General features: G+C 34.2%; 4 protein-coding genes across 4 annotated transcripts; 1 reads left to right on the forward strand and 3 right to left on the reverse strand.

Moving 5' to 3' along the window:
• Positions 1-6,837: 6,837 nt before the first annotated feature.
• LOC120219312 lies at positions 6,838-7,706 on the reverse strand. Its single transcript, XM_039216130.1, has 3 exons — positions 7,626-7,706; positions 7,067-7,347; positions 6,838-6,982 (listed from the first exon to the last, which is right to left on the reverse strand). Exons 1-3 carry the CDS (start codon positions 7,668-7,670, stop codon positions 6,913-6,915), a joined length of 396 nt encoding a protein of 131 aa, XP_039072061.1. The 5' UTR covers positions 7,671-7,706; the 3' UTR covers positions 6,838-6,912.
• Positions 7,707-8,147: 441 nt separating this feature from the next.
• On the forward strand, positions 8,148-11,911 carry LOC120219410 (DEAD-box ATP-dependent RNA helicase 36-like). The gene is made up of 6 exons (XM_039216225.1): positions 8,148-8,799; positions 9,641-9,963; positions 10,215-10,418; positions 10,502-10,583; positions 11,196-11,294; positions 11,640-11,911. Exons 1-6 carry the CDS (start codon positions 8,173-8,175, stop codon positions 11,808-11,810), a joined length of 1,506 nt encoding a protein of 501 aa, XP_039072156.1. The 5' UTR covers positions 8,148-8,172; the 3' UTR covers positions 11,811-11,911.
• Positions 11,912-12,621: 710 nt separating this feature from the next.
• On the reverse strand, positions 12,622-15,678 carry LOC120219237 (G-type lectin S-receptor-like serine/threonine-protein kinase At4g27290). The gene is made up of 7 exons (XM_039216080.1): positions 14,395-15,678; positions 14,177-14,305; positions 13,885-14,009; positions 13,582-13,792; positions 13,263-13,500; positions 13,021-13,171; positions 12,622-12,936 (listed from the first exon to the last, which is right to left on the reverse strand). Exons 1-7 carry the CDS (start codon positions 15,656-15,658, stop codon positions 12,622-12,624), a joined length of 2,433 nt encoding a protein of 810 aa, XP_039072011.1. The 5' UTR covers positions 15,659-15,678.
• Positions 15,679-17,634: 1,956 nt separating this feature from the next.
• LOC120113438 (G-type lectin S-receptor-like serine/threonine-protein kinase At4g27290) lies at positions 17,635-20,729 on the reverse strand. The gene is made up of 7 exons (XM_039134611.1): positions 19,438-20,729; positions 19,220-19,348; positions 18,928-19,052; positions 18,625-18,835; positions 18,306-18,543; positions 18,064-18,214; positions 17,635-17,979 (listed from the first exon to the last, which is right to left on the reverse strand). The coding sequence occupies exons 1-7, from the start codon at positions 20,726-20,728 to the stop codon at positions 17,665-17,667; spliced, it is 2,460 nt and encodes an 819-aa protein (XP_038990542.1). The 5' UTR covers position 20,729; the 3' UTR covers positions 17,635-17,664.
• Between the last annotated feature and the right edge of the window lie 1,962 nt (positions 20,730-22,691).

Below are 22,691 nucleotides of genomic sequence, written 5' to 3' on the forward strand. Positions count from 1 at the left end.
TTAAAATATTAAATGAGATTATAATTATGATATCAACTTTAAAACAATTGAATACTAAATTTGAAGAAAGTATAAAATTGAAGTACCAACTATATATGCAATCCTATTAAAAATAATAAAACATAAACTAACCAGTTGATTGGACCCATCCAATTGATTAAACTCAAGTGGGGCGTCATATATGTAAAAAAAATTAAAAAAAATTAAAAATTTTTAATAGTTTACAAATGATTACATGATAGCATATCCTCATAATATTTATTAGTTATTAATAACACACACTCATTGCAAACGTAGCTGTTTGATCTCGTGATCTTTACGGAGAATAACATTCTCTTTTACCATTAAAATCACCTAATGTGTTTCAATTTTAGATAAATATTGAAATAATACTCTTTCATATAACTTTTTGGATAAAGTACATAGACTATAAGACGTTGATTTGTTGAATAACTCTACTATTAAAAGTTACAAAATAATCATTCGACTATTCATTATGTTCCAAACTCGTCCTTTTCCGTTAAAAAAATTAATGATCATATGAGTTGGACGTTAACATGTTGACTAAGATATGACAGTCGTTTAAGCTTATGAGATCGAATTTTATCATATCTTAGTCAATAAGTTAATATCTAACTCAAACGATCATCAATTTTTTAACATAAAAGGAATAAAATGAATAATCGAATGACTATCTTGTAACTTTTAATAGTCGAAAAACTTAACAAAACAACATCTTATAGTCATTAAACCATTTTGAAACTTTTAGTAATCAAGAGACTCACCAAATAATATCACATAATCGAAAGACAATTTATATAATTTACCTTAATTTTTTTAATAAATGGAAAAAGTAGAAGGTTGTCCACATAATAATTCCAGAAGTAATGAATGCGATGAGTTTGTGATATTTGAAGCTTATAGATCAAATGTACCCGTGGACAATTTGCAGGACATGACAACTATACAACTATTGCTATATGCGTTTGGAACACGGAAAGCAACCGATTTGTACTCAAATTCGCACGATACTCTATAAGTATCCGTCCCTTTGCTGCCGATATCGTTCGTTCTCGTCCCCCCTTTTTTCTAATCCCCACTTGGCCACTTTTCCTCCTCTCGTACGCTGGTTGATTCAACTACTAAGCTATGGGCCTACTTCTAAACATTTCCTTTAATTAATTTATTCTTTGACGTTTGGGTTTCTGTTACTTACATATCAAGTTTGTTTGCGTATCCCTTTTAAAAACAGTTTAGTATATAATTTCTTCATACGTAATAAAAAACATGAAATTGAAGTTAGTTGTTCACAAAAAATAATCAAAATTAAAATTTATTCTATATAATTACGTCAAAATGTCGTTTTACAGTGTGCATTGGACCAAATGTAACACTGAGTTTTATTGATTGCTCCTTTACAGCTAAGAAATGTTCAAACAACAGAGATTGAGAGCGAAATGATATAAAAGATATTTATTTTGCAAAGTAATTGAGACGAATTATCTTGGATTTTTCTGAGAAGATGACTACAGAATAAGCTACCTTAAGGTTAAATATTACATAAACCTTAACAATAATTGTAATATGTTCTGAAATATTTTAGCTTCAAAAACTATTAGCAACAAAAAATGTGATCCATTATCAAATCAAACCTTCTTTTTATAAGGGGAAGGGGGACTGGGGAGGGACCAAATCAAACTATTGGAGTAAGAACAACCTAAAGAGATCAAGAAAACAATAAAACTAAGAGATAAAGAAAACAAAGCAAGGGCAACAACAGTTCATATTGATGAGATGATACACAATGAAAACTATAAAGTATAAAATAACAAAGGCAAACACAAAAAATAGAGAGCGAGAAGAATTCAGTTCAAGTAATCAAAAATTTCATTACATTCACATTCAAATACGTAGATAAAGAGTAAATGTTCAACCAAGATTTTAACAACTATGCAAAATGGATTAGTTGAATGCTCCATGAGATGGTTTTCACATATACAAGAATGCAACTCGCATGACAATATGACCCTATCAAAGTATTCCCACTGATTGTAGACATATTAAATGCTGCAAACAGAAGTCCAATCTACGTTTCAACAATCTAGAAAACTTCAAATATGGAAAAACCTCAACAAGATAAATAGTAGCTAAATCACATGCAAGGCAATGAATACTTGGATTCTAGAAAACCTCAAAAATAGACCCAAATGTCCAACCTCTAAAACTAATGCCATGAAAGCAACATAGAAGCCCCCAACAAGTTTACAATTGTGTTTAACCAAATCAATATGCTAGTAGTTTAGGATTTTCAAACCCACACCTTCACTCAGTGGAAGACATCTCATATTAGGCAACAACAAAAGCTGCAGCCTGAAATTCTTTTGTTGTGAACATAACCCATTGTAATCCACAACCACAACCCCCAAAAGTCGAGCCCATTTTTTCACCTTACGCATCATGGTCTTCGATATAGATTGTGCACACCTAAAAGTTGTGGCTTAAGACCACAACTATATTAAAGGCCAAAAGTAAAGTAAAACAACTAAAACCACAACTATTTGAGTTTTCGTCGAAGTTTAAACACATAAGACTGGAACCATATAAAAATAGAAAACAATACAAGATTTAGCAAACCAAAAACAACCGTTGAGATTTATATTTAAGCTATAAATAGAATGATGCCAACAATTAATCTCATTTCCAAGTTGTTAGCAGCACAAGCAACAATTATCCTCTTTTTACCCAAAAACATATACATAAAAAACATTAAGCCATACAAGCTAGCATTTTTTATTTAAAATTACCCTTTCCATTTGAGTGGTATCATTTAAGTGATATTTTGGCTTATCAAAGCTATGTTGCTCAAACTTGAATATCAGTGTCAGGTGCTGATGTGTCTATAAACGTTTGACTCATCAACTGCCTTTAACTTAAGACACGAGGTTTGAAACCAAGGGATCCTAGAGAAGGATACGGGTGTAAGGATTCGTTTTACATATTAAATATTTTAAGTAAAATATAATAGATTAATTTTGTTATAATTTTTAGATAAAAAATCATTTAAAATATTTTATTTATTAGTTATAATCAATTTTGAGTGACTTTGAAACTTTGATCCATTAATAATGAATTAAAAAAGTTTTGGACTGGCTTTATAGACTAAACAATAATAAATATTTTGGGCCATACTCTTCAAGCCTGGGTCTAATTCTCTAGTTTCTTTGATCCATATGTTCCTTGCTGGTACCTTTTTGCTTACCTCCTTTTATCTACTCTTTTGAAACTGTTCTTCACCTTTCAGTCAAAAGAGGCCGTGTCCCAGGAAATCAACACAGATCCCATACTCAAATTGTCACCCAAACCCACAGCATAAATGACTATCGTTATCCCAATAATACATATTACTCGATATAAACAATGGAGAAACCCAAAAATATGTCCAGAAAAAATCTTAGCACCCAGAACCACATCACATATATCATTATCCCGTAAAGAATTAATTAAAATAGAAAACTCATTTTAACAGAACGAATATGAAATGGTGATAGAAATTAATAATTCGTATCATTAGCTCTTGCATATGTTTATAAGAAATTAGACTTCATGAACCATGAGGTAAACAAACTATCAATCTGAAGCCTTTTAATTTTTCTCATTCAAGTATTTGATTCGAGTGAAAGGAATTATAAAACAAACTCTGTTTACTAAACTTAATTAGTAGTAACAACTGTTCAGTTATATTTACCTTTTCAAAGTAGACTCTATAGACTTCCTAACCAAAATCAAAGGGGGAAAACTTGCCTTATTTTAACGGCAACCAAACAAACAAGTACAAAGAACAAATCCAAGAAAAAGAAATGCGGCTATATATTTCAATGATTAATATCAAAGATCACGGCGCTTCAACATGACTAAATTGTAATATATATAATTCTTAAAAAAACAAAATAATTTAGCAAAGTAAAAACGGAAAAAGAGGAAATTAGGGTTAGAGAAAAAGTACGGTTATTGTGAGGTCTTCCATAGCTTCAAAACAATAGCAGAAACTAAACCAAAACGAGCATCGAAGTAGAAGAGTGACCTTCGCAACTGACACTGAATTGATCAATTACAGAATCGAGAGCCAGTAATGGTCGCCTCCCAACACCATCTTGAAGCAGAGCGGCACGAACGACTGCCAAGTCTGATGAGCAAAAGGGGATCGAAAGAGGCCCGTTTTTGTTGTGTTTGAAGGGTTTTTTAAACTTGGTGTCTAGGCTATAATGAAATTTAAAGTGAAAATATTACCCTTGTTTGGAATTGGAAATCCTCACAAAACATGTTATAAAAAAAATATTAGCACAATTTCAAAAATCCTCTTTTCTTTGTTGAACGTCGGTGGATATGTCTTACATGTATAAGGTACGACAGTCATAATATACGGTTAAAAAAATATTATTAAAAATATTAATATTTATTTAATATTTTTGATAAAACGTTATTCAAAATATTATTTTTTTTACCAAAAATATTAATATTGAGCGCTACCTAAAATATTTAACAATTTCGATAAAATACTATCTAAAATATTATTTTTCTACCAGAAATATTAATATTGGGCGCTATCTAAAATATTATTTTTTAGCTGAAATTAGTTAGCAAAATTAACATTTCCGGTTAAAAAAATAATGTTTTAGGTAGCGCTTTACCGAAAATATTAAAAAATATTAACATTTCCGGTAGGACCTTTCTATAGTCGTATATTAAAGCTGTCGTACAACATAATTATCCCTTACATATGTACATTACCGTTATTATTATTATTTTTTAATAATTTCTACTTAGCATAAGGAAAGAGAATTTTGGTCCAAACAAATAATAAATTCATAACTTAGGATAGAAGATAAGTGTTAACTGAGAGCTTTTAACAACTTGCTTTATAAATTATTGATATTATCGTTATTATTGTTTATTTGGTTTGATTTGCGATTATTATATCTTTTTGACACGTGATTTGTCTAAATTATCTATGTAAATTTAAAGTGATTATTTTCATTTTTTTAACAACTAAATTATAGTGAAATTAACGTGATTGACAAACAATATTTAATATGAAATTCTTTGCAGTTGGAAAAAAATATTTTTAGAAATTTTGAGACATATTTTCAATGAGTAAAGATGAAAATTTGAATCATAAAGATATAGTTTTATATTCTACTTCATGAAACATTTATAACATCACATCATATGTTCAAAATGATTGAATGATGAATAAGAATTTAATGCTCAAAGTAAACTACTTGTGAATTATATTGAAGAATATGAAAAGCATGCATCTCAAATATGGGATATGTTTATATACATGAACCAACTTAGATGTAGTAAAATGTGCGAGACAAGACTTTGCTTTGTGCATAGATGCCAGAGGATGCAAAATGGTGTGAATCTAAACTTGATGGGTTTAAAGGTGTTAGTCGACATCAAATATTCACGAGCAATTGAATTTGTCTTAAGAAAATTGTATAAACAATCCTCGACGATACTCTACTGATCTATCTAATTCCATAATTACTGACGGATAAACGATTTTTATTTCGCTCTTAACCTTTTTATTGTTGTGTTCGATTCAATTATAATTTATTTCTATTACTATTTATTTCTTTAATTAACGTTTTGTCTAACCTTACTAACATTATATTCTTATATTTAATTGAATTATATATCAAACTAGAGATGAATTTATTTAATTTTTTATCTAAAATTACTTACCACTAATTATAAAAAAAATTACTTACCACTATTTTAATGGTTTTAATGATTTCTTTATTAAAATTATAAAAACAATGAAATAAAAGGAAAATTGTGTTCGTCTTAATATATATAATAAAATTAAAATTAAGTAAAGCTATGCATTTTCATAAAAATATTAAAATGAAAAAAATAATAGAGTTAACATAAAGAAAATACAATTATTTTTCATGTCAGAAGTTTTCTGAAATTCAACAACTTATTTATATTAATTGAAAATATGTATTATATTTAAGATATGTTTATAGTAAAATATAATGTAATTTATAATTAGATTCAATAATTATCAAAATGAATGCATAATATGTACCAAAAAATGAATGCATAATTAAATAGATTTTATTAATTTTTAATTGACAATTATTGAATAGAAAAAGATAATAAAAATATATAGAACAAAAGAAAATTAGTTTGGGGTAAATTTACTTTTTTATCTAAAATTAAGATCATCTTTGTGGTACAAAAGAAAGAAAGGCCGACTAGAGTCTACATCCTTAGAGTAGCTACTCCTCTAGCGTCGGCCAGCAGCCATGCAACGATTTCCTCCGGAGGGTGTGTTAGAATATAACTTCCCGTCTCTCGTTCCCGGGCCATTTTCGCAAGAAGGTCGGCACATTTGTTTCCCTCGCGTCAAGTATGTGTGATTTCAACAACCCATCCTTCCTTACAAAACTTGTTACAGTCCCTAACCAGCACTTCTGCTTGTATGTCTTCCCTCTCTTCTTTCTTAAAATTAAGATCATTAATATGTCTTGGGGGTTGGTAGATATCTCATCGAACCTCACGAGTAGGTGATTGTTTTTCAAATTATAAGATAACTCAACGACAGATTTTAGATTTTAACATATCGTTAAATGTTGATGTATGAGAAAAATACAATGTTTGTATTTACACTAAATTAATTAAAAATATATATAACTAATTTGCAAGGCACGAATAAAAAATTAATGTATGTTACATGATACAAATATATGTAAATTTTACAATAATACATCTTTTAGAAAATATTATAATCATGAAAATAACATTGAGAAATTTCTACGCGTCGTCTAAAGATTTAAATAGTAGTTTACTATCAAAATAATAGTTGTTATCTGATGGTTCCAGTATTGTTTGAAATCGTTATTACATGATTGTGATATCTGAAGTTACTACAGTTGTTTCGTTGTTGCTATTATCTCCGCTTAATGTTTCCCTAATAAGAAAGGAAAAGTCAATTGTTTGCAACAAGGCAAAAGCTGTCAATCGAGAAAGGAAAAGGGAAACGATTAGGGTTTACCGAAGTGACTGAGTTAATTGGGCAGCCTGGGCGAGATCGCCTTGTTCTCGTGCCTTGAGGATATTGAACATGAGAGCGAGACGAGCTCGAGTATGGGCAGTTTGTCGAATAATTTGATCGGTTTCGTTTCGGAGCTTATCGCATTCTTCCTGGGTTGCTCGGAGATTTGCCGCCACTTGCCTTTGCACTTGTTTAACGCTTTGCTGCTCTTTGATAATCTCTTTCTTGTCTACCTTCAACCATTTGAATTTCTTCCTCATATACCTTGCTGAATTCTTTCTCTTCAGTTCCCAAGTAATTAAACACCCCCACATTAGTCAAAATTGTTTCATTAAATTGGGATTATAACTTCTATTAGTAAAATACACTTAAAATGCACCATGCATGCAAATTGCAAAGTTAAATGGCAGTGTGTAAAATCTCTCAAACTGGTCTTGTTTTAACATCTAAAAACCGTTGCATGCATGAACATAAAGCAAAATTAATCAGAAAAACGAAAAGAAAATACAAGGGATATTAATACGAAAATGAAAGGAGTGAGTGAGTTTTACGTACATACCTTTCGCCATTTACACAAAACGAAGGATCCTGAGGTTTGCGCCATTGTCTTGGAATAACACAGGAAAGGAAAGTTATTATGCAATCGGCCAACGTGTGTGTGTATATATATACATATATAAATATCTTTTTGTCTGGACAGGAACAAAGTCAAATTGATGTTTTGAACTTAGGTCGGCTAATTAAAATTTTAGTAGTTGTCGAAAGGCGGTGGTGCCTCTGCCGACTAATCTCACCGCGTGTTCGCCTACGTTTTTAGAGCCGGCGCGTTCGAGGTCGCGCGTTATTCCATCTCACCGCGTGTATATTTTAAATCATAAAAGTTTAGGCCGACATTGAAATTGAAGTTATCGACTCAAATGTAACCTAAGTGGATCTGGGCTGACTGGGCCGGAGGCATCAGCCCATTGAACCATAGAATTGGGCGTTTTAGGCTTTTCCTTCATCTTGTTTGTTTAAGTCCCAATGAGGGATATTGCAAATTTGACTTGTTTTCTTTCTCTCTTTACCCCCTCAGGGTTTCTCTTCGTCCAAACAGTAAATCCAGGATGGAGCAAGGAGGAGGGGAACAAGAAAATTCTCCCGCTTTAGTTGACAAAAGCTTTCCTCTTTTCTCCAAACCCCGAAGACCCAAAGCCAGCGAAACCCCTAAACCCTCCATAATCCATGATCCACATACTCCCCAACTAGAAAAATTTTCCTCCTCATCTGCCACCTCCGGCGCCTCGGCTTCCGCTTTCTCCGACCTGGGCCTAGCCGAATGGGCCATCCAGACATGCAAAGAACTCGGAATGCGAGAGCCAACGCCGGTTCAGACCCACTGCATACCTAAAATACTTGCCGGTCGTGACGTGCTAGGGATAGCTCAGACGGGAAGTGGAAAAACGGCGGCCTTTGCTCTACCAATATTGAACCGTTTAGCGGAGGATCCGTATGGGGTTTTTGCGCTGGTTATTACTCCGACTAGGGAGCTTGCTTTTCAGTTGGCAGAGCAGTTTAGAGCATTGGGGTCTTGTTTGCATCTGCGGTGTTCGGTGGTGGTGGGTGGAATGGATATGATTACGCAGGCGAAAGCCTTGGTCTCGAGGCCGCATGTGGTTGTGGCTACACCTGGAAGAGTCAAAGTTTTGCTTGAAGAGAATCCTGATATTCCTAAAGTCTTTCAAAGAACTAAGGTAAATCCCTCATCTTATTCATTGTTGATTTTTCATGAGTGACAGAGCTGGTTTTGATGAGAGTTGTTTTATAGTGTATGATTTGGAACTGACACTGACAAATTCAGAATGTAACTTCGATTGATTTAATTTTGGATAATACATTGCCAGTAGCTAGTAATTTGGCTAAATGAGGAATGAGGATGATGTGGCTGGTAAGAGGTGACCTAATTTGCTTTAAAATGACCTTGAAATTTGTGTTTCATATCATAAATGGGAACGACGAGTGAAGCATTTGAATTCATTGCTTATGTGTGCGTTTCTGTCTTGCAAATTCACGCTATTGGTGGATGAATTGTTGAAATCTAGGACAAAATAGGATGCTGGGTTTAATCATTTTCTTGCGTTGGAATTAATTTGGTATAAATAGTTTTGAGCTGTTTTCTACTCAAGACTCTTCAAAACCTGAGAATAAGAAGCTGGGATATATGATATGGACTAAGGGATGGAGAAGGTTTTCTCATCTAATATTACTTAATTTTGGGATTGAGTCTAAATGATTCTGTATTCTTTTGCTTATTATCAGTTTACGGGGAGATTTAGATATCTTCAGAATGGAGATTTTCCGTTGGAAAATAAGCTGAACTTTTTAGAGTAAGATTGTTGAAAGTGAGTAACTGGAACATGATATTTGTAACCACCCTTGACAACCATCATTGAGTCAGGAAAGCAGGATAAGGATATTGAGATCCTCCATCTGGTCACTGGCCTCTTTAGATCCTTCATGCTAAATAAATGAATATGCTTGTTTTGAAATTGCTCCTTCTTTATGTATTCGTTTTATGTGATTATTTTGTTTCAGTTTTTAGTTTTGGACGAAGCAGATAGAGTTTTGGATGCTGGCTTTGAGGAGGAACTAAGAGTGGTTTTCCAATGCTTGCCAAAGAACCGGCAAACTTTGTTATTTTCTGCAACAATGACCAGTGAACTGCAAACATTGCTTGAGCTTTCAGCCAACAAGGCCTACTTTTATGAGGCTTATGAAGGCTTCAGGACAGTTGAAACGCTTAAGCAGCATTATGTTTTCATCCCAAAGACCGTGAAGGATTCTTATCTTGTTCACATTATGTCTAAAATGGAAGACATGAATATCCGCTCCGCCATGATATTTGCCTCAAGATGCAGGTATCAAACCTTTGAGTAGATTGGCTCTTTTCCTTTTTATGATTAATTTGTCATCTTATTATTATTATTATTATTACAGCTACAATTGGTTAAGCTGTGTACAAAATACAGTATTCCACCTTGTAGATGTTACATTAGTTGTGATTCTTTTCTCCTTAGTAGCTTTATCAGAATTTATTTGAAGTTGTAAAATTTGTGTTTCTTCATAAATTTATGTTTTGACATTTCTTATTCTTGAAAATTTGGGACAGAGATTGTCATCTTTTAAGTTTATTGTTAGAAGAGCTTGAAGTGGAGGCTGCATCTCTGCATTCATTAAAATCACAGGCTCTAAGACTTTCAGCAGTGCAGCATTTTAAATCTGGAAGGGTTTCTATACTGCTTGCTACTGATGTTGCTAGTCGTGGTTTAGACATTCCCACTGTTGATCTTGTCATCAATTATGATCTTCCAAGGTTCTATTAATGAAGAATTTTCTTAATTCCTAGTGTCTCTGAAGTATGCCTGGGCATTGAATGTTAGCTGCTACCCGTTGCAGGTATCCTAGGGATTACGTTCATCGTGTGGGGCGAACTGCAAGGGCTGGTAGAGGAGGATTAGCTGTGAGCTTTGTTACTGAGGTGAGTATGAACTATGAAGTGGTTGTTGACATTGAATATGATTTTTGAGGGCTGTCGACTCTGAAGATCATTGTAGAAAGGTTTTCCCATAAATCTCGAAGAACACAAACTTTAGAAATGAGAATTACCTAGTATTTGTTCTTTCTACAATTGCCTTCAAAATTGTATAGAATTTAGATTTTCAACGTATATGATGCCCTAAGGGGATACCATGCTCTGTTTGCATGTGTTAAAAGCCCTAAAGAGGATTGCCATCTATAAAACAACCCGTAGTTGTATTCCGCATATGTTTCCTGTAATATGTGGTCAATTCTATATAACATAAGACTTTTTGTTAGATAAGGAGGCTATTTTAACTGAAACCAATTTGAGTTTGAATTCCATCAATAAATAAAGCCTCGTTTCCCCTCTCTCTTATTTCAGATTTAAGACTTAGTGATAACGGTGTTGTCACCTTCTGTTTTCTCTATCACTCTCAATGCCAATTCATTTGTGTGGCTTTTATTGTAGTCATGCATGTTATGGATTATCTTCTTCTGATCTAATAAAGAGGCTTTTTAAGTATGAAGATCCTAGTTGTTCATTTGCTTATTAGAGTAATGTAATATGCAGAATGATGTGGATCTTGTTCATGAAATAGAAGCAGAACTAGGAAAACAATTGGAAGAATTTGAATGCAAAGAGAATGAAGTCCTGTCTGATTTCACAAAGGTATGATCTGATAGATTCTTCTTCTTTTTTCTGCTTAAATTGCAGAGCTATTCATTTTGACAACTGTCAGAAATCAACCTTCTGAGGATTTGCATTGTGTGAACTGCTTATGCAATTCCAACTAATGCTCTTAAGTTGAAAATACACGGTTAATCCTTAGAACTGTGGAATAATATGTATTTACGCATCGAAGCTCTTGTCTTACAGCATCAACTATAGAGAGAAATAAAAGAAAATTGGCTTTTTTAAGGCTCTTTTGGCATTACTAAAGAGTTCGTTTTCAACATAGTAGTTTCTGATATTTATCCAAGTCGAGGTTAATTAGTATCTTCTGCAAACTGGCAGGTATTGAAGGCTAAACGTGTGGCCAGGATGAAAATGATGGACGATGGGTTTGAGGAGAAAGTGAAAGAACGTAAAAAGCAGAAACTGAAGACACTAGCTGAGAAAGGGTTGCTGAAGAAAAGGAGTAAGAAAAGAAAGCGTGAAAAATCTGCTGCTAAGATTAGTGATTAAAGTTTAATTAGCATCTTAACAACCCTTACCATCTCCACTGCAACAATATGAGCTCCATTTTGTACAAGGAGCAACTTGCTTCTGTTTTTAATTTATTATATTATTATTATAATTTCTTTAGAATAGCTATCATCAGATTGGTCCTGAGGCTGACTGAACTATATTTTGAATCATTCTCTCATTTATTAAAGAAATTATTGAAAGGTCTTTCATCAACTTTTTTCTCTACAATGTAAAAGCCAAGTGCATGGAGATAAAATGGTCTTTCATCAACTTTTTTCTCTACATTTAAATGATAAAATAAATCAAAATACTTAATTACACAAGCACGAATGTACTTGTACGTGCAAGTCTGACGTATTAATGAGTGCATGTAGGTATAGGTACAGGTACGTGAGTATATGAGATTGCTTTTCTTTTTAAAAATCTTAAATTTGAGTAATTGTATTTACAAAATATATATATTAATAGTTAAAAAAAATTCTAAACATATATTATTTTATAATCATTTTAGATTATCAAAAATAATAATAAATTCTCTTATTGCTTTTTCTCATTGACAGACAAAATATAATAAAAATAACGATAAAATTTTACAAATTAAAGACATAAATAAAGATAAAATATAACTTATCTCATTATAGATTTTATATTATTTACGACACTCCATATATGTTTTTACTCTCTTTGAACGGATTCGCTGAACCTACTAAGATATCGCTAACGCTAAAGCTTCAAGTTTAGACGATTTCAAATCATTCGACTTTAAAGCAGTGGGCTTTTTACATTCAATACTTTGCTAAGAATCTTTTTATCTACCTTCTTCCAGAGTCAAGGTGACCGCATTTTCAGTTGAAGGTTCCATATGTAAACCTACAGCACTTGTATCAGCGGAACTTCTTTCTACGTAGAACCCAGGCTCCTTCGGTGGAGGCAGTGTCGATGTGATCTCTTCATTATCCAACATCCGAACCACGTACGACATTGTTGGTCTATCTTCTCTGTGTTTCTGAACACACAGCAGACCTACCTGAATGCACCTCACCACTTGTGCTTCAACACATGAATCTTCCAAACATCGATCCATTAGCTCCAAGGTCTTCTCATTGTTCCACAGCAGCCATGCCTACAACGAATCGAGTTCTTAATCCGATAGTGTAAGGATAATGACATGGAAAAATCATATGACAATGCAAGAAAGACGTCCTACATGTCCCAAGAGATTGTGGTAATGATCCGGATGGTTAAAGCCCCTGTTCTTTTTCCCACTCATAATCTCTAACAGAAGCACCCCCAAGCTAAACACATCAGATTTAACTGAAAATTTCCCGTCGATCGCGTACTCCGGAGACATATAACCACTGAAACAGATGATCAAGCAAAGAGTGAGCTTTTAAATCAAGTGATGAGAACAAGCAATCTTTTAATTTCATGCAACAAAATTAAACTTACTATGTCCCAATTACTCTGTTAGTTTTGGCTTCAACTTGATCACCTCCAAACATTTTCGCTATCCCAAAGTCTGAAATTTTGGGGTTCAACTCATTGTCCAGCAACACATTACTGGCTTTCAAATCCCTGTGAATGATTCTCAATCTCGAATCTTGGTGGAGGTAAAGAAGCCCCCTTGAAATTCCCATAATGATTTCGAAACGCTTTGGCCATGTCAACAACTTTCTTCTGGTTTCATCTGCAAAATTTTTATTTTCTTTACTATTTAATTTCATGTCAAATGAATACAAATTTTGAAATCTGGGTAAAAAAAACTAACCAAAAATAAAGTAATTCAAGCTTCTGTTAGACATAAACTCGTAGATAAGCATCCTTTCATCTCTTTTAATGCAACAGCCCAAAAGCCTAACAAGATTCCTGTGTTGAAGCTTAGATATCATTGCAACTTCATTCATGAACTGTTCAACACCTTGCTGGGAATTGCGAGAGAGCCTCTTTACTGCTATTTCTTGTCCCTTAAATAGCTCACCCTGCATGTTATTTTGTATAAAAATTAAGATACAAGTCCCATTTCAATGAATTATGTATAATTATAGAAGTAGTTATTATCTCTAGCTATTACCTTGTACACAAGTCCAAAACCACCTGTTCCTATTTTATTTGAGTCGGAAAAGTTATTGGTCGCAGATGCAATTGTAACAAAATCGAATAATGGCAACTCCAGATCTTCTTTGTTTGCTTGCGATTCTGAATGTGAAATAATTAGATTCTATAGGTCTATGAGAAGATGCTAGGCGCGAGATGCAATACTAACAACTGGAATAGTATCCATTACATCCATAACCACAATGGCATCCATTTCGTCCACAACAAAAATAAAGTTAATACTAGAAAGTGTTGATGAGTTCATTTACCTTTTATCTTTCTCCTACACTTCCGAATCATATACCAGCACATCGAAACTAAAGCAAGCAGCCCGAAAAGCATTGATGAGGCCACTATAATTACTATTCTTCTACTTTTCCAAATCGAATCACCGCTTCCTTTATTACCAACGAATCAATTTAGTCATTATTTTCCTTAAAATGCAGCAGAAAACACAATGGAACGAATAAACACAAAATCCACTTACTTATTTCTGAAGCTGGCACCCGAATATAAATAGCTTGCTCACTTTGTTCTTCAATGTATTCCCGGATATCTATCAGATTTCCAAACCACATTAAACATCCGCTTCCATTGTAATTCAAATTAGCATACGCTGTACATGAACAATTCTTCAAACACTCGACCCTGCAGTCCTTGAGGTTCATCCTTTCGTCCAACTTAAATTGCAATAGGTCTGGCAATTTCACATTCTTAATCTTCAAGAATCCCTCTCTCTCCTGGCAATCTAATGGAGTCCTCCTTACACATCCACCAGTCCAATTGAGTACTTGCCACTTGCGCTCCAATCTCGGAACAAACCCTTCCAAGCATTCACAGATTGGCAGTTGATTGATTTTACAAATTCCATTAGGGCCACAGTGAGCATAATCGTCACACAAGTCATTCTGCAATGTATACATGACAGTCCATTCAGTAGTGTTCTCATACAACACAAGCCGTTGAACTAAACCGGATTCATTCACGGTAAGTCTTGAGATAATAGATTTGTCTGTCACTTCAAACATATTGTAAGCCTCCTCTGTGTTATAAACAGAAACATGATAAATAATAGGGCTTATCTGTGATGGACGACCACTATATTTAATTCCATTCCATGGACCTATTCGAAACCTCTTCTTTGTTCCCTCACGAACAACAAACTGAGGTGAGTCGTTATCAAGTCCATAAGTAATATCTCCAGGAGATGGATCATTAACACCCTTCCGTGCTGTCAAATATCGGTTTATGCCAGTTTTAAAGTTCCTTCCAATCTTCATCCCTGACAATTGAGTGTCCGATGGAAAATCAAAACTTTCCCACAAGTAGCTTTCTGTATCTTCATCAGTATCCTCGTCTCTAACAACAAAATTTCCAGAATCCAACAGTTGTGCAATTGGATTTTTGGCTGATCTAGATGAATTAGTTGACCAAATAGTAGTGTTTTGACCATCGAAGATAAACAGGTTACCAGTGCTGGAAATATTAAGGAAGGCATGTGAATCGATAACTGGGTTTTCTCTGTTACCAACCCATACAACAGTGTCAGGAAGCCTTTTATACCATATTCCCAAGTAATATTTGTTGGACTCACTGGGAGAAAAGAAGCCTAGCTCGAATGTTTGACCAGAAGAAACTAAGGTGCTGCCATTCCTGATGGATTGAGTTGGAGCTAAGATATAAGCAGCAGAAGCATAGTATGAGCCTGAAAACAGGCAATACTGAAAGAAGATTAAAGCAAGAGTCCACATTAAGAAATAAAAAAAAGGAAATATTTCATGCATATGTCTCAACTCATGAAACTTTATTTATAATCTGAAAATGAATGAAGTTATACTTTAAGAAAAGTATATATCATTAAATTTCCCACCGAAAACCAGGGAAAAACTACATACATTTTCTTAAGGTCAAAGACACGGGGTTTGTGTAGCGGTCATGATCTTCAACTAGTGAGGGTGACCTTGGAACTAAAGTGTTCATTTTAAGTTCAGAGCCAGAACGCTTTTTTCATTGGAATAGTATAGAGTAAGAATATTTGGTCTTAATCGAAAACAAAAGTAATAGGAATCATGAAATTTGATTGAATAGAATAGAATAGAATAAATAATAGTATTAGGGTAGACACAAAAATTACCCCTTTTTTATTCTCTCAAACAAAGCTCTCGTTTCTTGCCTTGGCCTGTAGGTTGCAGCCTCCGTCACCGCCGCGCTTCCGGCGCTTTCCACTGCCGTTCTTCGAACGCCGGTCAAAGTTCTAGTTAACAATGGTCAACGCAGGTCAACGGTCAACAGTCAACAGTTTTACACAAATATCACCCTAACATAAATTATTTACAAATTTAACACCATTTTATAAATATTTACAAAACTAGCACTCGAGTTTTTTTTTTCTCCATACCTGCGCCAATACTTTCCCACGCGCAGGGGCGGCCCGTGGGGCGCGTGCGGCCCTAAAAATCTCGGAAAATTTTTTAAAAATTATTTTATGGCACTTTGAGATACTTATCAAGCTCGTTTCACAATTTTGAACGGCGGAGAGCTCAATTCCGAAACATCGAAAACTTTGACTTCCTCACCCCTCCACGCGCCGACGACGACAGAGAAACAGAGGACACCGGCGGACTCGGAACGATGCAAGGAACGCGATGGTGTGGGAGGTGTCGAAAACGGATGGTCGGATCGATGTGAATCGACGGAAAACCAACGGAAATTGAGTTAAAACCGACAATACTTTCGATTGAAATTAACGACGAACGACGTCGATTCACGACGAGAGGTTTGAGGGATTTTATTCATCGGTCGACAACGAACATGATGGTGGTTTCGATTCGTCAAACGGAGACCGGACGGTAAGTATATCGGAGATCAAAGTCAGTTGACCGGAGGAGAGAAAATGTTAAATTCTGCATAACATACGAGGAGATGGGGTTTATAATTCATCCCATAAAAAATAAATAAACCATAACTTGTCACTGAACTTCCTGCACGTCTTAAAATGGTCTGCTAACTTTACAATTTTACAATTTAATCCTTAATTTTCTTCCTAAAATATCAATTAAATCTACCACTTTAAAATTCTAAAATTTAGCCCCTAAATTGAGGTGTTACATTTTCCGCTGCCGTTCTTTGAACCCCGAGGGTGGCCGTTTTGTGGGTATGGCTCCATCGTCTTCTCCCCAAGGGCTTTGCTTCTTTCTCTCACTGCCGTTGGTTTTGTTTCTCCGCTTGTGCTTTCGCGGGAAATAAGAATTTTCAAGGATAAAATACATTTGTGGTCACTGTATTTTTAAGACTCTTTCATTTAGGTTATCAAAATCAAAACATTTTCAATAGTCACTATAAAGATTCAAACTTACGACCATTAAAAGGAGATCCAAGGCTTAATCGCTTAGTTAAGTTAATTACTAGATATATCTTCACAAAATTATATTTATAGCATACTATGGTTAAAAGTTAATTACATTTTTTTATAAAAATATATTAATTATAATATAAGTTATAAACTATTATAAGAAAATATTTATAACAGTAATTAAGTATATTTATTATTTTATAAAATATTTATAAAATATTTTATAAAATTAAAAAATATATATAATAAAGAGAGAAAGACAAACTCTCAAGCATAAACAATTTCAACTTATTGACTTCGAAGCAGTAGGCTTTACATTCAATAATTTGCAAGCTTAGACAATTTCAAATCATTCGACTTTGAAGCAGTGGCCTTTTTACATTCAATACTTTGCTAAGAATCTTTTTATCTACCTTCTTCCAGAGTCAAGGTGACTGCATTTTCAGTTGAAGGTTCCATATGTAAACCTACAGCACTTGTATCAGCGGAACTTCTTTCTACGTAGAACCCAGGCTCCTTCGGTGGAGGCAGTGTCGATGTGATCTCTTCATTATCCAACATCCGAACCACGTACGACATTGTTGGTCTATCTTCTCCGTGTTTCTGAACACACAGCAGACCTACCTGAATGCACCTCACCACTTGTGCTTCAACACACGAATCTTCCAAACATCGATCCATTAGCTCCAAGGCCTTCTCATCGTTCCACAGCAGCCATGCCTACAACGAATCGATTTCTTAATCCGATATTGCAAGGATAATGACGTGGAGAAATCATATGACAATGCAAGAAAAACGTCCTACATGTCCCAAGAGATTGTGGTAATGATCCGGATGGTTAAAGCCCCTGTTCTTTTTCCCACTCATAATCTCTAACAGAAGCACCCCCAAGCTAAACACATCAGATTTAACTGAAAATTTCCCGTCGATCGCGTACTCCGGAGACATATAACCACTGAAACAGATGATCAAGCAAAGAGTAAGCTTTTAAATCAAGTGATGAGAACAAGCAATCTTTTAATTTCATGCAACAAAATTAAACTTACTATGTCCCAATTACCCTATTAGTTTTGGCTTCAACTTGATCACCTCCAAACATTTTCGCTATCCCAAAGTCTGAAATTTTGGGGTTCAACTCATTGTCCAGCAACACATTACTGGCTTTCAAATCCCTGTGAATGATTCTCAATCTCGAATCTTGGTGGAGGTAAAGAAGCCCCCTTGAAATTCCCATAATGATTTCGAAACGCTTTGGCCATGTCAACAACTTTCTTCTGGTTTCATCTGCAAAATTTTTATTTTCTTTACTATTTAATTTCATGTCAAATGAATACAAATTTTGAAATCTGGGTAAAAAAAACAAACCAAAAATAAAGTAATTCAAGCTTCTGTTAGACATAAACTCGTAGATAAGCATCCTTTCATCTCTTTTAATGCAACAGCCCAAAAGCCTAACAAGATTCCTGTGTTGAAGCTTAGATATCATTGCAACTTCATTCATGAACTGTTCAACACCTTGCTGGGAATTGCGAGAGAGCCTCTTTACTGCTATTTCTTGTCCCTTAAATAGCTCACCCTGCATGTTATTTTGTATAAAAATTAAGATACAAGTCCCATTTCAATGAATTATGTATAATTATAGAAGTAGTTATTATCTCTAGCTATTACCTTGTACACAAGTCCAAAACCACCTGTTCCTATTTTATTTGAGTCGGAAAAGTTATTGGTCGCAGATGCAATTGTAACAAAATCGAATAATGGCAACTCCAGATCTTCTTTGTTTGCTTGCGATTCTGAATGTGAAATAATTAGATTCTATAGGTCTATGAGAAGATGCTAGGCGCGAGATGCAATACTAACAACTGGAATAGTATCCATTACATCCATAACCACAATGGCATCCATTTCGTCCACAACAAAAATAAAGTTAATACTAGAAAGTGTTGATGAGTTCATTTACCTTTTATCTTTCTCCTACACTTCCGAATCATATACCAGCACATCAAAACTAAAGCAAGCAGCCCGAAAAGCATTGATGAGGCCACTATAATGACTATTCTTCTACTTTTCCAAATCGAATCACCTGTTCCTTTATTACCAACGAATCAATTTAGTTATTATTTTCCTTAAAATGCAGCAGAAAACACAATGGAACGAATAAACACAAAATCCACTTACTTATTTCTGAAGCTGGCACCCGAATATAAATACCTTGCTCACTTTGTTCTTCAATGTATTCCCGGATATCTATCAGATTTCCAAACCACATTAAACATCCGCTTCCATTGTAATTCAAATTAGCATATGCTGTACATGAACAATTCTTCAAACACTCAACCCTGCAGTCCTTGAGGTTCATCCTTTCGTCCAACTTAAATTGCAATAGGTCTGGCAATTTCACGTTCTTAATCTTCAAGAATCCCCCTCTCTCCTGGCAATCTAATGGAGTCCTCCTTACACATCCACCAGTCCAATTGAGTACTTGCCACATGCGCTCCAATCTCGGAACAAACCCTTCCAAGCATTCACAGATTGGCAGTTGATTGATTTTACAAATTCCATTAGGGCCACAGTGAGCATAATCGTCACACAAGTCATTCTGCAATGTAAACATGACAGTCCATTCACTAGTGTTCTCATACAACACAAGCCGTTGAACTAAACCGGATTCATTCACGGTAAGTCTTGAGATAATAGATTTGTCTGTCACTTCAAACCTATTGTAAGCCTCCTCTGCGTTATAAACAGAAACTTGATTAAAAATAGGGATTATCTGTGATGGACGACCACTATATTTAATTCCATTCCATGGACCTATTCGAAGCCTCTTCTTTGTTCCCTCACGAACAACAAACTGAAGTGAGTCATTACCAAGTCCAAAAGTAAAATCTCCAGGAGATAGATCATTAACACCCTTCCGTGCTGTCAAATATCGATTTATGCCGGTTTTAAAGTTCCTTCCAATCTTCATCCCTGCCAATTGAGTGTCCGATGGAAAATCAAAGCTTTCCCACAAGTAGCTTTCTGTATCTTCATAAGTATCCTCGTCTTTAACAACAAAATTTCCAGAATCCAACAGTTGTGCAATTGGATTTTTGGCTGATCTAGATGAATTAGTTGACCAAATAGTAGTGTTTTGTCCATCAAAGATAAACAGGTTACCAGTGCTGGAAATATTAAGAAAGGCATGTGAATCGATAACTGGGTTTTCTCTGTTACCAACCCATACAACAGTGTCAGGAAGCCTTTTATACCATATTCCCAAGTAATATTTGTTGGACTCACCAGGTGAAAAGAAGCCAAGCTCAAATGTTTGACCAGAAGAAACTAAGGTGCTGCCATTCCTGATGAATTGAGTTGGAGCTAAGGTATCAGCAGCTGAAGCACGGTATGAACCTGAAAACAGGCAATACTGAAAGAAGGTCAAAACAAGAGTCCACATTAAGAAAGAAAAATGGAAATATTTCATGCATCTGTTTCAAATCATGAAACATCAGTTATAATCTGAAAATGAATGAAGTTATACATTAGTAAAACGATCATCAAGGCGAAGAAAGAAGAATATATACACCATTAATTTCCCAGCCGAAAACCTGGAAAAAACGGCATCCATTTGCTTCAGGTCAAAGTCTAGAGGTTTGTGCAGCGGTCATGATCTTCAACTAGTGAGGGTGACCTTGGAACAAAAGTCCACATTTGAATCTCAGAAGTAACACATTTTCTTCATTGGAATAGTATAGAGTAAGAATATTTGGCCTTCGAAAATAAAAGTAATAGGAATCATGAAAATTGAATGGATAGAAAATATAATAGTATTAGGGTAGACAAAAAAAAGTACCCGTTTTTTATTCTCTTAAACAAAGCTCTCGTTTCTTGCCTTGGGCTGTAGCCTCCGCCACCGCAGCACGTCCGCCCCCCGTTCTGGGCGCTTTCTCCTGCCGTTCTTCGATCCCCGCAGATGGCCGTGTTGTGGGTATGGCTCCATCATCTTCTCCCCTTTTCTTGCTTTTGTTTCTTCTGTTCTCATTCTCATTTTTTGTTTCGTTCTCCCACTGCCGTTGGTGTGTTCAAGTCGATGTGCTTTTGAGGGAAATAGATTTTTCAATGGTAAACTACATTTTTGGTCATTATATTGTTGAGCCTCTTTCATTTAGCTCACCAAAATAAAATAAGAAATCATTAAGGTTAGGGTAAAGTATAGTAATGGTCACTGAACATTTCAGAAGCTTGCATTTAGGTCCCCCAACATTTAAAACTTGCAATACAGTCCCCCAACATTTATTCCGTTTGCAATATGGTCCCCCAACTTAAACCACAGTTAGAAAATTAGGATAAATTATATAAATGGTCATTGAACTTTTCAGTCACTTGAATTTAGGTCCCCCAACTTTTAAAACTTGCAAAACAATCATCAATTTCATTCTAAACCCCAATTTCCAAAGTAATTCAATTTTATTCTAAACCCTAAATTCCAAAATACTTAAATTAAATTCAATTATGTCAAAGTTATTATTATTTAATTCCATCTTATTTCATGTGATACGTATTTTTTATATAAATATAATAGTATAATTCTTATCTGTTGAAGAAATTTTTTAATTAAAAAAAGTAGTTAGGATATAAAAGATGTTGAAAATAATTCGAAATTTAAATTTATAAAATTTTATTTTGACGTATAAATAAAAGTGTAAACTACTCGATTGACAACTTAACTATCTAGCCCTTTTTACTTTTGTCATCGATCTTTTAAATTTATCAATCATACCACATAATTATTTATCTGTTTCAACTAAGCCACTAGTCGTTACCAATTGATAAAAATGATGATGTGGCAGTTAAAAGGAATTGACATTATTATACATTCAGTCTTTATTATTTATATAATCAATTTGGTCCTAAATTAAATAAAATTTAATAAATTAATCATTTAATTAGGTTAGCACATGATCATGACACGTGTCATTGGTGACACGTGTTACCACCTAATTATTTATATATGCTATCAATTTGGTCCTAAATTAAATAAAATTTAATAAATTAATCATTTAATCAGGATCTGACATGTGTTAACACATGATCATGATATGTGTTATTGGTGACACATGTCACCTCCTAATTAGAAGAAAATTAAGTTACAAAGAAGTAAAATTTGGGTCTTGGGCAAACTCAAACCTGAGTCACGCAAATGAAAGATATAGGGTGGAGCCACTAAGCTAACACCATCGTTTGTGTTAAGAGATATACAATAATACATATACTAATAGTATGACCAATGCCAGAAAAAAAAGAATATAATGTAAAATGGAAATAATGAGATTTGAACTTCGGCAAAAAATTTGAAAGCAATAAATGATGGGAAAATATTATATTTTTTACAATAAAAAAATATTATATTTGATAAATTGTTTGATAGATTTAATATATTTTTTAAA

The sequence above is a fragment of the Hibiscus syriacus genome, unplaced genomic scaffold (genome assembly GCF_006381635.1).
Source record: "Hibiscus syriacus cultivar Baekdansim isolate YM2019G1 unplaced genomic scaffold, ASM638163v2 tig00110206_pilon, whole genome shotgun sequence".
Taxonomy (NCBI): domain Eukaryota; kingdom Viridiplantae; phylum Streptophyta; class Magnoliopsida; order Malvales; family Malvaceae; genus Hibiscus; species Hibiscus syriacus.